The following is a 12,811-nucleotide window of genomic DNA, read 5'->3' on the forward strand; positions in this document are numbered from 1 at the left end:
TTCGTGTTACTTCTGCGCCACCCAAAGTAGGCTGGGAGAAATTCTGGCTTGAGCCTTCATTTTAAGGTCACTGACTTTGCAGACAGCAGCTCCTGTCCTGCTTCTCGTTTAGCCTGCAATGACAACCACAACCATCTAGGGGTTAGGTTATGCTTACAGTACTTGCAGGAAGGAATAGTAGAGAGTAGCACTGAGAAAGAAACCATTGTGTTCTTTTCTACTTGCTCTTTTACTTATTTAAAAAAAATCATTTAGTGATTAACCCGTAGGAGCTTAGCATACTTTATTTCACAGAAAATTCCACTACCAGCACTAGTCTTGCCTCCTGTTTGTCTCTCTTAAGTGTGAAGTGGCATCTTGAAACAGGGTGAGGAAAGTAACTGTGTTGGTTACTCTGAACAAGCACTCACCTGCTTGTGTCCCCTCCTGGGCTTGGTAAGTGTTACTGCTTAACAGCCCTGGGCGGGGGGAAGGAGCTAGCCTCCCTGGCCTGTTTTCCTGCCCCAGGACTTGGCTGGGCTCCTGCTGCAGCAGCTGCTGGGGGACAAGGCTGCTCCTGAGTGACTGCAGCACGTGGGAGCAGGGAGCAGAGGGGCAGCTGCTGCCTTGGTCAAGCTGGGGCAGCACTGGTCACAGCACCGCGGGGCTGCCCTGGGCACAGGTAGGTGCAGGCTCAAATGTCAACTCCTGGAAGAGCCTCTGCCTCTCACTCATAAATTGTTTGACCTGTGCCCCACTCTCTCTTTCCCAGGCAGGGGACAGTGACCCTGAACCCAGGACTGTAGTGTGACACCTCTTGCTTCCTTCCAGGTGCTGGCAGTGCTGGGAGCTGGGGTCAGTACTGCACCTACCTGCCTCGGCCAAGTTCTTGCAGCTGATCAAATGCTGCTTCTCCTTAATTCCCAAAACAAGGCATGTGAGAAGGGAAGAAGGGTTTGCTACAGTGCCTTGCACGTTCTTGTCTGAAAAACTAAGCACCGCCTTCTCCAGTAGCGTGTCATGGGAGCAGGGGGTAGATGTAGAAGGAAGCTGTCATTAGCAGCTGGGCTAGCCCTGCAAAGGACATGAAAATAAACTTTTTGTATTCGACTGGGGCCAAGGCTCGCTTTTTGGCTTCGGTGCTCACCTCTCCCCCGCTGCCATCAGCCATTTTAGAGGCGGGTCGCTGGCCCCGGCGGCAAATGGTCGGAGCGTGGCGGCGGGGCCGGGCGGCAGGGGGCAGCACCCGGCCGCGGGGAGGCTCCTGCCCGGGGCTGCGGCTCCCCCCGCCCTGCCTGCGCCCCCAAACCTTGCTTTCGCCCGGAGCCTCCCCACGCTGCCACCCAAAGTTGGTCCGAGCACTGCCGGGGCATTTTCTCCCCCCCGGTTCCCCAGGGAGCAGCGCTGCAGCCCTGGGTCCTGCCTGAAAGAGCAGAAGCACCCCTGAGCCCGGCTGCTTGGCTTTCTGCCTCCTTCACACCTGGTGGAGCCCTGGGTGGAACAAGGACGTGGAGCGTGGCCCAGACGGCAGCGTCCTACACGGTCCCAGTCCCCTGCGGTCACCTCTCCGCACCCATCATTGGGCTGAGCAGCCAAGGTGGGTGCCAGCCCCGAAAACCCAGCCCCTGGCATCCCTCCCTCCATCTCCTCGCGTGGTTTTCCTCCTCTTCACCCCAGCCAAAGCCGAACCCGATGTGGGTTTGTCCCCGTGCGCGTGGCTCACTCTGCTCTGGGGTCCCCGTTGCACTGCCCTGTGGTGCCCCTAAAGGCAGCGAGCGTGGTGCTACGGGGGGAATGTGGCCTGGACAGGGCGACAGGGACAGCGAGGTCGCAATGGCCTTCAGGGCGAGGATGAAAGGAGGTTTGCCAGGAGGCGAGTGCCCAAGCCTGCCCAGGCAGCTCTGCCCACGGGGCTGGAGGTGCGCAGCTCGCTGCAGTGTGCCAGGACGGCCTGAAGTTTAGCTGGGTTTGAAATGCGGCTGGAGGAGTGCTTGGAAGACAGAAAATGTCTGTGGGACCTTAACAAACCCCACAACAGGCTCTGCAAGGAAGCCACACCACGCCAGACCAGGGAACTGCAGCCCCATTTGCCCCTGTGGCCCACCACCAGGTTCAATTCCCAAGCAGCCAGCCCGTCTTGGGGGGGGCGGGGGTTAGCAATGACACGGGGCTTGGGTGGTTTTATTTCTTCTCCTTCTTCTTTTAACCTTTATTTAGAAACTAAAATATTCACCCAATCTACATGGTTTCTCTGTACAGGTCCCGCCAGGTGAAGAGCAACACTGCAAGATTTCGGCACGCGCACCCGGCTCTCCAAACGCGCCGCCTCTGCCTGTGGGGCAAGCAGACAGCCCAACGAGCTGTACCCGACATCAGGGACGGAGGTGCCATTTGGGGAAGCACCTCTGAACCCATGAGAGGATGGGAAATAACCGAGAGGATGGGAAATAACCGTGTGCTCAATGCCCAGCGGGCACCAGCGATGCCCTCGGGCTCTGCCCCGCAGGTGCCCCGGGGCTGCGGCTCCGCTGGGCACGTCGTCAATCAAATGCCAGCCCCGCCACCAAACGGGGCAGCAGCGGGCTCCTTCTGGTTTTCCCTCTCTAAATTTGCAGCTCCTCGGAGCAGACGAGGGGCATTTGCAGAGGGGAAGTGGCGTGGCTTGGCGCGCGGGTGGCTCTTTTGGCTGCCGTGCGCCCCTTCTTGTTTGTTTTCTAACCTGGGGAACATACAGGCTTGGAGTGAATGAAACAGGCACGTTTCCAGAACACATTAAGGGGAAGAAAAAAAAAAAAAAAAAAAGGCACTGCACAGGGGGACCTTTGAGGTAGTAGAAATTTTTTCCTTTCAATGTCTGGCACCAGAGAAGGGGAGAGAAAGAGAGAGAGAGGAGAGAGCACACGTGTGCGTGTTTCGCTGCTCGTGTTCAGGGCCATGTCTGTGGCTCTGCACGTCCACCACGCACAAGGACAGTCGGCTGCACAAGCCCTGCACTTGAGGATGATGTCTGGTGTATAAACACTGTGCCCCCGCCCCAGAAGGTGACACACTGGAACCCACACACGCATGTGGCTTTGCACACGTATATGGCCTTGCACAGCTGGCAGTCAGTGGCTTGGCGAGCACCCAGGGGTGCGTGGCCACGTCGTTGCACAGGTTTTCCACCACAGGAGGTGGCTTGGGGCTCCACCCAGACATCTCTAGTGGCCCTAAGACACAGGGAGCAAAAAAAGGCCGTGTCGTGTGGTGTCACCCCGTCACACTCCTGGGCCCAACCATATAGAAATGCACACGCCGAGAGCAGATGAGGTGCCAGCACCAGCCCTTCTTCACCTGGGACCCCGCTCCAGGGAGGGAGCGATGCCCTCCAGCACCTACCTGGGGCTGACCAGGTGCCTCTGCTGCTTCCCTGGCCATGGGCAAGGACAGCCCACACCTTCTCTTCGCTTTCCTGCCAGGAAGATCAAATCCCTGAGGAATTTTGGCTGGGTGCATTTGTTTGAGCATGATGCATGCGCAGCCAGGGCTGTCACGGGAAACCGAAGTCCTGTGGGAACCTCTACTGGGGATAAAGCCCCAATTCCCTGACCGCCTGGCCAAAAACCGGCAGCCCTAATGGGGGCTCGGGGCTGGCCCGTGGAGAGCCCCTTTCCCCCACCCGCACACTGGGGACACAGCAAGGACTTCGGGAGGGGGTGAGCCCAAGGCACACAGGTTCAACCTTGCATGGAGCAGACATTTCAGATAACAAAATCCCCTTGACTTCTGAGTGGTGGGAGGCTCACGTACATGTAAACCACTCAGCCCCCTTGGAGAAGCTTCCCTGGGTTGCCAGACCCTGAACACTTCCAAAAAATAAAAATGAGCATGCAACATCCCTCCTGCCTGCCCCCAGCCCCACTGTTCATCATCTTCTGGTGGAGGTGGTACCTAAAGCAGAGAGCAAACCCTCTTCCCTCTCTTTCTCTCTCCCTTTAGTGCTAGGGTTTCTTTCTTTCCTTTTTTTTTCCCTTTTTTTTTCCCCTTTTTTTTTTCCTCTTCTTTTTCAGCAACCCCCAACCCAGCTGGAGATAAGTGAACCACATTACAGTACAGGAACAAACACTATCACAAGCCCTGCCTGTGGCCGCGGAGCCTCTGCCCTCCTCGTGTGCCACGAGCAGAGGCTCACCGCACCCCGGGGCAGGGAGCAGCTGCCCCGGCCCCTCCAGTCCCAGCTCTCCAGAGAGACTGAGCTAAAGGACGTTGAGTTTTCTCGAGCACGTCAAGTTACTGTGGACCAAGTCCCACATTTGGAGCAGATCCGGAGGCAGCAGTTTATGAACCACCAACATACCCCGGAAAAAACACGGCTCCTTGTTCATCTTGCTGTTCTTGTTCTTCACGATGCCAAAAGTTTTGAAGCCCTCGTGCCCAACAGGCAACACCTTGAGGACCTCCAAGCACATCCCTAGGAAGACATCGTCGATGGGGTACAGCTCCAGCGTCTCCGAGGTCTTGTGCAGCTTCTTGGCCAAGGGCCCAGCCATGATGAAGCCGCCACCCCCCGCGTAGGGCGGGTAGTTGCTTTTGTTGTAGAGAGCACTGGGGATGTAGTACTTGTTCTCCTTCTTCCGGATCGGCCTGGCCTTGTAGAGGACGTCCCCCACGAAGAGGTCCTCTCCCTCCGTCTTGTCCTCCAGGAACTCCAGGATGTTGCTGGGACTCACGAAGACGTCATCGTCACCCTTGAAAACGAAGCGGACGTTGTCGCAGTAGATGTTCAGCCACTTCAGGAAGTGCACCTCCTTGAGGGTCAGGTTGAAGAAGCTGTCCAGGAAATCCCACTGCAGGATGTCCCCGTAGATGCGGTTCTCGTAATCCAGCAGCTTCTGGTAGTTGTCCCTCTCCTCCTCCTTGGAGGCCGTGCCCAGCAAGAAGAGCGTCCTGATCCTCTTGCCCTCCACCTCCTTCTCCTGGCCCCAGGTCCTGCGGATGGCCTCGCGGCGGTCATGCTGCGTGATGACGGACTTGACCACGATGAGCAGGTAGATGTCCTCGCTGCACTTCTCGGGGTGGTTGATCAGCATGGGGAAGTAGCGGCAGTGCCGGTAGAGCAGGAACTGCTGGAAGTTGGGCTCCAGCCCCTTGAACCACTCCACCTTGCTCAAGTTCTGGTTGGCCGAGCAGTTGGCAGTGGTGATGTCCCACGACTTCGCTTGCTTCTCCGTCACCCCTTCCTCCTCCTCCTCCTTTGTGGGAGCCTTCTCATTCTTGCTCTTCCAGAAAGTGCTGGTGTCCGAGAAGGCATCGCCTCTCTTCTGCATTTTCAGGGGCTCGGGAGGGGGCAGCTCCTTCTGCTGCTGGCCCTGCATGAACTGGCTGGGGGCCATTCCCCGCTGCAGCACCGTCACCGTGACCACCAGCAGGAAGGACAGGCAAACCGTTTTGTAGATGGTCTTCCTCCTAAAGGGGCGAGACAGGGCAGTTAAGGAGAGGAAACTGCTGGATCCGGCAAGTTCGTTTACAAAAGGACCTGAGGATCACGGGCTGCTCATAACCCGGCACCCATCACAAGGTGGCAGCCTTGAGGGGAGTGCTGGGGGACACCTCCACACGCTCTTCCCACCGCTGTATCCTGCTTTTGGGGCAGCCCTCGGGCCAGGCAGGGACAGGCACAGTGTCCTCTGACAGCCCTGGGTCCCTGCAAAGGGCTGGAAAGGGCTCCGGGGAGAGGAGAAAATGGGGTGAGAGAGAGATGGAGCCAGGAAAAAAGAAATGAGGGTGCCACCGGGGTACAGGCAGCGCACTGCAAACTGCTGGGCACGGGAGCTTCATCAGAGCAGCCGTTTCAGAGGAAGTCCCAAGGGGAACCTTCATTCGGCCATCTGAAAATATCAGTTTAGGACAGAAGCAGATGGGAATTATCTTTTCTAGACAAACATCAGCTCCAAAACACAGACGTCCTTTCCCATGGCCCTAGACTGGCATCTCGGGCTGCACAGCCCTGAGAAACCAGAGCCAGGAAGGCTGCAGGATTCGACACAAAATGGGCAACAGCTTTTCATTACAAAACAACAGCTCGGGACCAAAAAAAATATGGTATTTGAAAGGAAATTGAAGGTTGGGCGGGGAAAAGACATCCCTACGTGTCCAGCATTTCTGGGGCACAGCTGGGCCAGGTTCTGGGACCCATCACTTCTCCTTTGCAGCACCAAATGCCGTGGATCTGCACCTCCACAGAGCTCTGGTCTGGGGGCAACTCTCAATCACTGTGGCTCACTGGGGGCTCCAAAGGGACTCAGCGATTGCTGCTGCACCCCGTAATTCCCCCCGAGCTGCTTTTTCATACACAGCTAAAGCAAAGCAGGTTTTTCACCCTGCTGATGCCTCCTTGGGCAGGACCAGCCCATCTTCGCTCTGCATTGCCCCAGGCACCTGGCTCCCCCCCAGCTGGCACACCGGCACCAATTTCCTCTGCTCTGTCGGCCTCAGGTGCCCGAGGGCAGGGGATGGGGACTGCCCAAGCAGCCGTAAGGGTGACCCGGCCTGACGGAAAAGTACTGAGAGAGGCTGCCTGGGAACCCACAGCATCCTTGAGATGTGCAGCAGGGAGCCTGGGACAGCCCCGATAAGCGCAGAACAACGAAGTTGTGATAATGCCCAGGAAAACAGAAGCTGGCCCCAGCTGTAGGCGTAGGAAGGTGCCGTGCCTCCCTGTGCTGCGGGAACTCGACATCTGCCCCAAAGAAGCCTCTCTGTGTGGGATCTCCCAGGGATTTCTCCAGCCCGGACCTCGGCGGGGACCCTGGACATGGGTGGTGTGACATGAGGGTTTTCTGCCCTCGATCAGCCCCGCTCCCGGTGGTGCATATAAGTACGTGCATTTCAGTATACACTTGCTTTCCTTGGATTTGAGATGCATTCAAGAAACAAAACTCTCTGTCCTGGTGTATTACGGCATCCTACAAACACACCATCGTGCTTCACACCCCCAGGAGGGGAGCAACGCTGGCAGCTGGTGACAGGGACCCCGCTCAGCCTGAAACGGGGACCCCAAGCGGGGAGCCAGGAGCTGTCGGGAGCTCCTCTCTCTGGCGTCACCCTCCGGCACGAAGAACGTTTTTCAGCCCCGTCTTTATGTGGGAAAAGCACGATCGCTAGCGAGGACTGTGAGAACAGGCGTGGAAATAAGCAATTACGGGCAAGGGGGTGCATGGACAGTCCCAGCTGGTTTTATATGCGGCCACTCATCTGAGACTGATGAGGGAGCAGCTCAGATCAGAGCTCACCGTTGCCTTTAACCCTCTCCAGCCCCTGCCTCGCAGCTCCTGGTTTTCTCAGGACCCCTTTGGTCCCAGCACAACAGCAGCTTGGACCCCAGCACAGCCGCTCAGTGTTAAAACCCCGCTCGCCCCTTGCAGCAACCCCATGGCACCGTCCTGGGGAAGCGACGGGGACCGGGCTCCTTGAGCCACAACCTGGGGCAATTCCTGCATCAAATCAAGTCATTTTGCTGGGAAAAATACTAATTGTCATGTGCAGGGCTTTTCTAACCTCCAGTTTTTCTGCCCTTTGGTCTCCTAAGGTGGGAATCACACGAGGGGGAGCAGCCCCCGTCCTGCTCCGTCGGGACCCCGAAACTACCTCTTTGCAGGAGAAATGAGGACGGTGTTTGGGGTTCTCCAGAGCCGTCACGGCAGGGGGAATGACCCCGCTCAGCCCCACACCCTGCTCTGGGATCCCGGCGTGTCCCCAGCGGCGTCACCCCTTGGTGGCTCCCACCTGCGCCCACCGGGCCCGGCTGCCGTGGGTGCCGTCGAGGGGGCTTTGAAGGGGCCAGACCCAGGCCTCCTCTTCCCTTTTCTCCTCCAGGAAAAACTCTAAAAGCATCCCTGTGAGGCTGCCCTGCCCATGCCCAGGGCGGTTAGCTATAACCCCGAATTAGAGGGGGGCTGATCGCCCTTTAGGGGTGATGCTGGGGACCCCAGGGCACCCGGGCTGCGCACCCCAGCCCCCGGAGAGGCACAAAGCCCCCCCCCTGCCTGGCGGGGGCCAGCCGTTTATTAGGATTTTGTTGCCCCCTTTTAATTAGGGGTGGCTGAGGCGGCGGGGGCAGCGGCAGCACAGAGCCCTTGTGTTGGTGCTGGGGCCGAGGGGGGGCTCGGCAGGGCTGGGACCCCCCCCACCCAAAAAAAACTCTCCAAAAGGAAACGCAAGCGCAGAGCGGGTCCCCAGCGGCTGTCCCCAAGCCGGCGACACGTCCCCTGGGAGTGAAAGGATGAAGAGATGGGGAAGGGACCCCCGGCAGGATGGGACCCTCGGCACCATGGGACCCCCGGCAGGATGGGACCCCCAGGCGGACGGGACCCCCGGCAGGATGGGACCCCCGACGGGACGGGCCCCCCGGCATCCCCGTTCGCCCCCCGTCTCCCCGACCCCGAGCCATGGGGTGCGGGCAGCTCGGAGCCCCCTGGCCTCCCGCAGACCCCCGGGGCAGGGGACAGGGGGCAGGGGACAGGGGACAGCACCGTCCTTCCCCCCCCCCGCGGCCGGCACTCACCACTGGAACATGCTGGGAGCGGGACGGGGCTGCCCGCGGTCCGTGCGCGGCGCTCTGCCCTCTTCCTTTTCCTCTTTCTCCTCTTTTTTTTTTTTTTCTTTTTCCCTCTTCCCTCCCCTCGGTCTCCGAGGTGGAGTCAAGAGGGATGGACGGGCAGGTAGCTTAACTCTTGCCCTGCCCCCTGACATCGCCCCAACCCCAGATCTCTCCCAGGTCCCCCCCCCCGGTGGCTGCAGGGGATGGGGGCGCGGGGGGTGACACCCCTAATTGCCCCCCCCCAGTTGAGGGGACACCCGCTGGGAGATGCAGGGAGCACCCCAGCACCCCTGGGTGTCTTCTGGTCCCCGGTCAGGGTGCGTTGCATCAGCCCTGACCCGGAGCTGGCACCCACAAAGGGTCCCAGTTGTGGGGAGGGGGTCCCAGTGCTCTCCAGAAAAGTTCCAGGAAAGGAACTTGCACCTTTTCTCCCCCCCCCCACCACCACCACCAGCTGGTCATTTTGGGGTGAAGCCCAAAAGGGAGCAGGGGCCAAACCCCAATTTTGCACAAGGACACCGAGATCCCAGCTTTGCGACAGGGCACAGCCACCATCAGGGTCCCTGGGGGGATGGAGGCGCCCAGCTGGGGCTCCCCCCTTACCCGGTGTGCCAAGCACCCCCCTGCACCATGTCAACACGGGGCGTCCCATTGCCTGCTAAGAACCAGATTTAAGACCTTCCTTTCCTCCTAAATGCAGCATTTTTCAGTACAGGGACTTTTTTCAGCTATGACAATCAGCCCTCACCATTTCTGACGTCTCCCTTTCTGTCATCCTCCCATCCCCAGCAGCCACGTGTTCCAGCCACGAAGCCCGCAGGAAATCCTTTGGGATATTTCCCTTCCTGCCCAGCAGAGATATGCCAGTCCCTTCCCCACGTCCCCTGATGGGGTTGACCGTACAGCGGGACCCACAACCCCCATTACACAAACAGCTTTTGGCCCAGCTCCAGGACAACCCCAGATCCAGCTGCGTGGGGAGGAAAGTGGCATTACTTTCCCCAGTTCTGTCCCTTTAGCTTTGTTTCCATATTTCCCACCCAGCTGGGCAGAAAGCTCTCCAGGAATCATTGCCCAAATGCCCTGCAGCACCCTGCAGCCTTCCCACCACCAAAGGTCCCTGCACACCTTCCCTGACAGCTTTTTTGGCTGGTCCCAATGCCCGGAGGCAGGTCAGGGTCTGCTGAAGCTGTGGCCCCAGGAAAAGGATGCACAAACACCAGGGTACAGCAAAGGTCCCCACTGAGCACCAGCCTGGCTGCAGGGGGATGCAAGGACCTGCGTCTGCAAGGAGGTGTGAATCCACCCCAGGACGTCACGGAGGAGGGGGAACCCCACTGGAGGACCCTGATCACAAACAGCCACAGAGGCAAAATCCAGAAAACTCAGCTGCCTGGGGCAGGAAAGTGTGCGGGCCACAAGCACAGGGATTTTCCTGGGTGCTCCTGTGCTTCTGCACGAGGTTTCGGCTCGAGTCCCCCCTGACCCTGTCCAAAGCCAGACCCTGCTGCTACCTCCCCACGGCCTCAAAACGAAGCAGCACTTTTTACATCTGTTTAAGCATTATTTAGAAAAGTTTAGGCCAAACCCCACGTTCTCACACTTTCCCGATTCACCTGGGAAAGGAGGAAGAGAAGCAAACTGCGAGTGTTTTTTTTAAAAGCCCCACTCCTCCACACGTCTTTCCCTCGCTGCCTCATGTGCTCCCTCGCCTCCTGCCCCAGAACGGTGAAAACTGCTTTTACCCGAGCAGCCTGAACCCCTCTGCCGACAGCAAAGCCGGGACAAGCGAAACCTGGCATTTTTTGTTCTCCCTGGAGCTGAAGTGAAGGCAGACAGACCCAGCAGCAGGCAGAGCCCCGCTCAGAGCCCAGCACAGGGCTGGATTCGGCCCCTGCCCCCCTCCACCTCCGCACCCTGCTTGGCCAACGGAGGGGACGGAGGGGACGGCAGCTCCTTGGGCATGGGGAAACCAAAAGTTGTTGGTTACGCAACCCCGGTGACATTTCGAGCTGTGCCAAGCCCCGTGAGAGCTGGCAGGGACCTGCGGAAAGGGCACCCGGGTGCGTTCCTGTAGCATTGCGTGGGGAGGCGCAGGGGGGCAAGGCGCAGACTCCCCCCACCCCACCCCTCGGTGACACCTGAGTGTGACAGCGGCCACCCCTGGCCACCCCGTTCGCCTCCTGCTTGGGCATCCCCACCAGTGTCACCACTGGAGATGGGGACAGGCGACCTGGTGGGGCGTGAGGCTTCAGGGCAGGCACCTGGTGTGGCTGCGGGGCGTTGTTTGGGGCCACGGGGCATCGCTGCGGGGCCGCGGGGCATCTCTGATCACAGGGAAAGGGAGAGGACTGGGACGACGCCAAAGTGGCTCAGTTAGATGTTCTCACAGCAAACCACAACTCTTTTTTTGTTTCAAGATTTTTTTTTTTCATTTCAGAGAGTAGACCTGAATTAAACGTGCTGCTTCTTTTTTTTTTTTTTTTTTTTTTTAATAAAAGTACAGACAAAGAAGTGAGCTTTTTTTGTAACGTTTATGTAATGCTGAAAGACTGGCTTGTGGCAGGTTGACCCAGCCAATGCTTTCCCACTGATGGTTTGGGTTTTGTTTCAGTGAGGTAAAAAAACACGACCTGGTGTTTTTGCTATGGGATTTCCATTTTTTTCTTCTTTTTCTGATTTCTTTCTGTTCTGCTATTATGTCTTACCCATACAGGAACACGTCCTGTCTCAATCCCAGCACCTCGAGGTACCCAGCTCATGCCAGCACTGCGGCCCTGGGGCTGGGCATCCCACAGGAGCTGAGGTCCAGCCACACCGTGCCTTTGGGAGGGCCACGACCCACAGGGATCCCAAATGAGCCCTTTCCTCCCCCAAACCCTGAACGTCTGGGGCAGGACCCAAGGTTCAGCCTGACCTGCAGTGGCGGAGGCTGGCGGCACGGTGACACATTTGGTTTTTTTCTTCCCGTGCCGAGCTGAGGAAGTCTTTCTGCCCTGCGTGGCATCAAACCCCTGGGGCTTTGCATGATTTCTGCCAACAACGGGTGAGAAAGGGAAGTGCCTGGCAGGGTGACGGCTGGGCCAGCCCCTCTCTGCTTCAGGGTCCCCGGGGCGAATCCCACAGCCTCTCTTGCCTCTGGGCTGCCCCGTGCCAGCACAGTGCTGGGGGGACAGACCCCAGAGCTTCAAATAAGAGGATGGGGCGAGCACACCCGCACCCTGCGGGCACAGCCTGGGGAAGGACAGGGGACAGGGAGGTGACGCAGCCCGGCGTGGCCGTGTGGTTGCTTTAAGCCAGCAGCTGGATCCAGCTGTGACTGCCAGGAACCCTCCTGCAGCCCTGCCCGGGGCTTTTATGCATTTTCCAGCGGCTGCAGAGGCGCTTGGCGCGGCAGCGCGCAGGGGAAACCGGGCTGACGCTGGCTCTGGCTCGTGGGGAAGGGAGGGGAGAGGGAAAAACATTTCCCCGCCCCAGGCAGCGCGGCGAGCCCGATGCTGTGGATCACCGTGTGGATAATGACGGCGAGCCAGCAGCCATGGCTCGTCCCTGCCAGCCTGGCCGTGCCTCAGTTTCCCCTCCCAGCCTCACGTGGTGCTCGTGGCCCCGGGGGGCTGGTGAGGCCCCAGAGCCCGGGAGCCAAGCAGCTTTTTGGAGTTTTCCAAGTGTGCTCCCGGCCTCTCCCGTGACTCAGACGGAGAGGCCGGTGCGGGAGGCACCTGAGCCCGGCGGCTGCCTGCTCACAGCCCCTCTCCAGCCCAATTGGAAAACCAGACAGCCCCGGCACTGTGCCCACCGCCGAGCCCCCGAGAGACACCTGCACCCCTGGCCCCAGGGCCCTTCACCACCACAGCGCCCGCTGCTCCCAGGTCTCATCGGGTGACACAAAATTTGTGCTCCGCTCCAGCCACGGGTGGGTCCATCTCCAGCAAAAAGATGGGCCGGGGCAGGACTTTGGAGAGGGGGTGACAGCCATTTGCTAGGCTGGGAGGGTTCCAGCTGTGCCTGAGCCCTCGGGAGAGGAGCGCGGAGCCGGCACACCCAGCTGCATTCCTGAGGTTTGGTTTCCATGGTGGGCCATTCACCCGACAGTGAAGTCATGCTGCGGGCTGAGATGGCCGCTGAGTTAATGCACGGAGCCGGCTCCGTCCTCGATTCCCAGCAGCTGAGGCCTCAGCCTCTCACCCTCCACAGGCCCCAGCCTCCCTAGAGGCGATCCCGTTCTTGGGGAGGCTCTGGGCATGGGCACATGGC

The 12,811-nt window shown here is 59.1% G+C and overlaps 1 protein-coding gene across 1 annotated transcript; it reads right to left on the minus strand.

The window, feature by feature from the left end:
* Positions 1 to 2,158: 2,158 nt before the first annotated feature.
* B3GNT7 (UDP-GlcNAc:betaGal beta-1,3-N-acetylglucosaminyltransferase 7) lies at positions 2,159 to 8,676 on the minus strand. Its single transcript, XM_080604472.1, has 2 exons — positions 8,522 to 8,676; positions 2,159 to 5,424 (listed from the first exon to the last, which is right to left on the minus strand). The coding sequence occupies exons 1-2, from the start codon at positions 8,530 to 8,532 to the stop codon at positions 4,215 to 4,217; spliced, it is 1,221 nt and encodes a 406-aa protein (XP_080460598.1). The 5' UTR covers positions 8,533 to 8,676; the 3' UTR covers positions 2,159 to 4,214.
* Positions 8,677 to 12,811: the final 4,135 nt, after the last annotated feature.

This window comes from Anser brachyrhynchus (genome assembly GCF_964034855.1).
Source record: "Anser brachyrhynchus genome assembly, chromosome: 9".
Lineage (NCBI taxonomy): Eukaryota > Metazoa > Chordata > Aves > Anseriformes > Anatidae > Anser > Anser brachyrhynchus.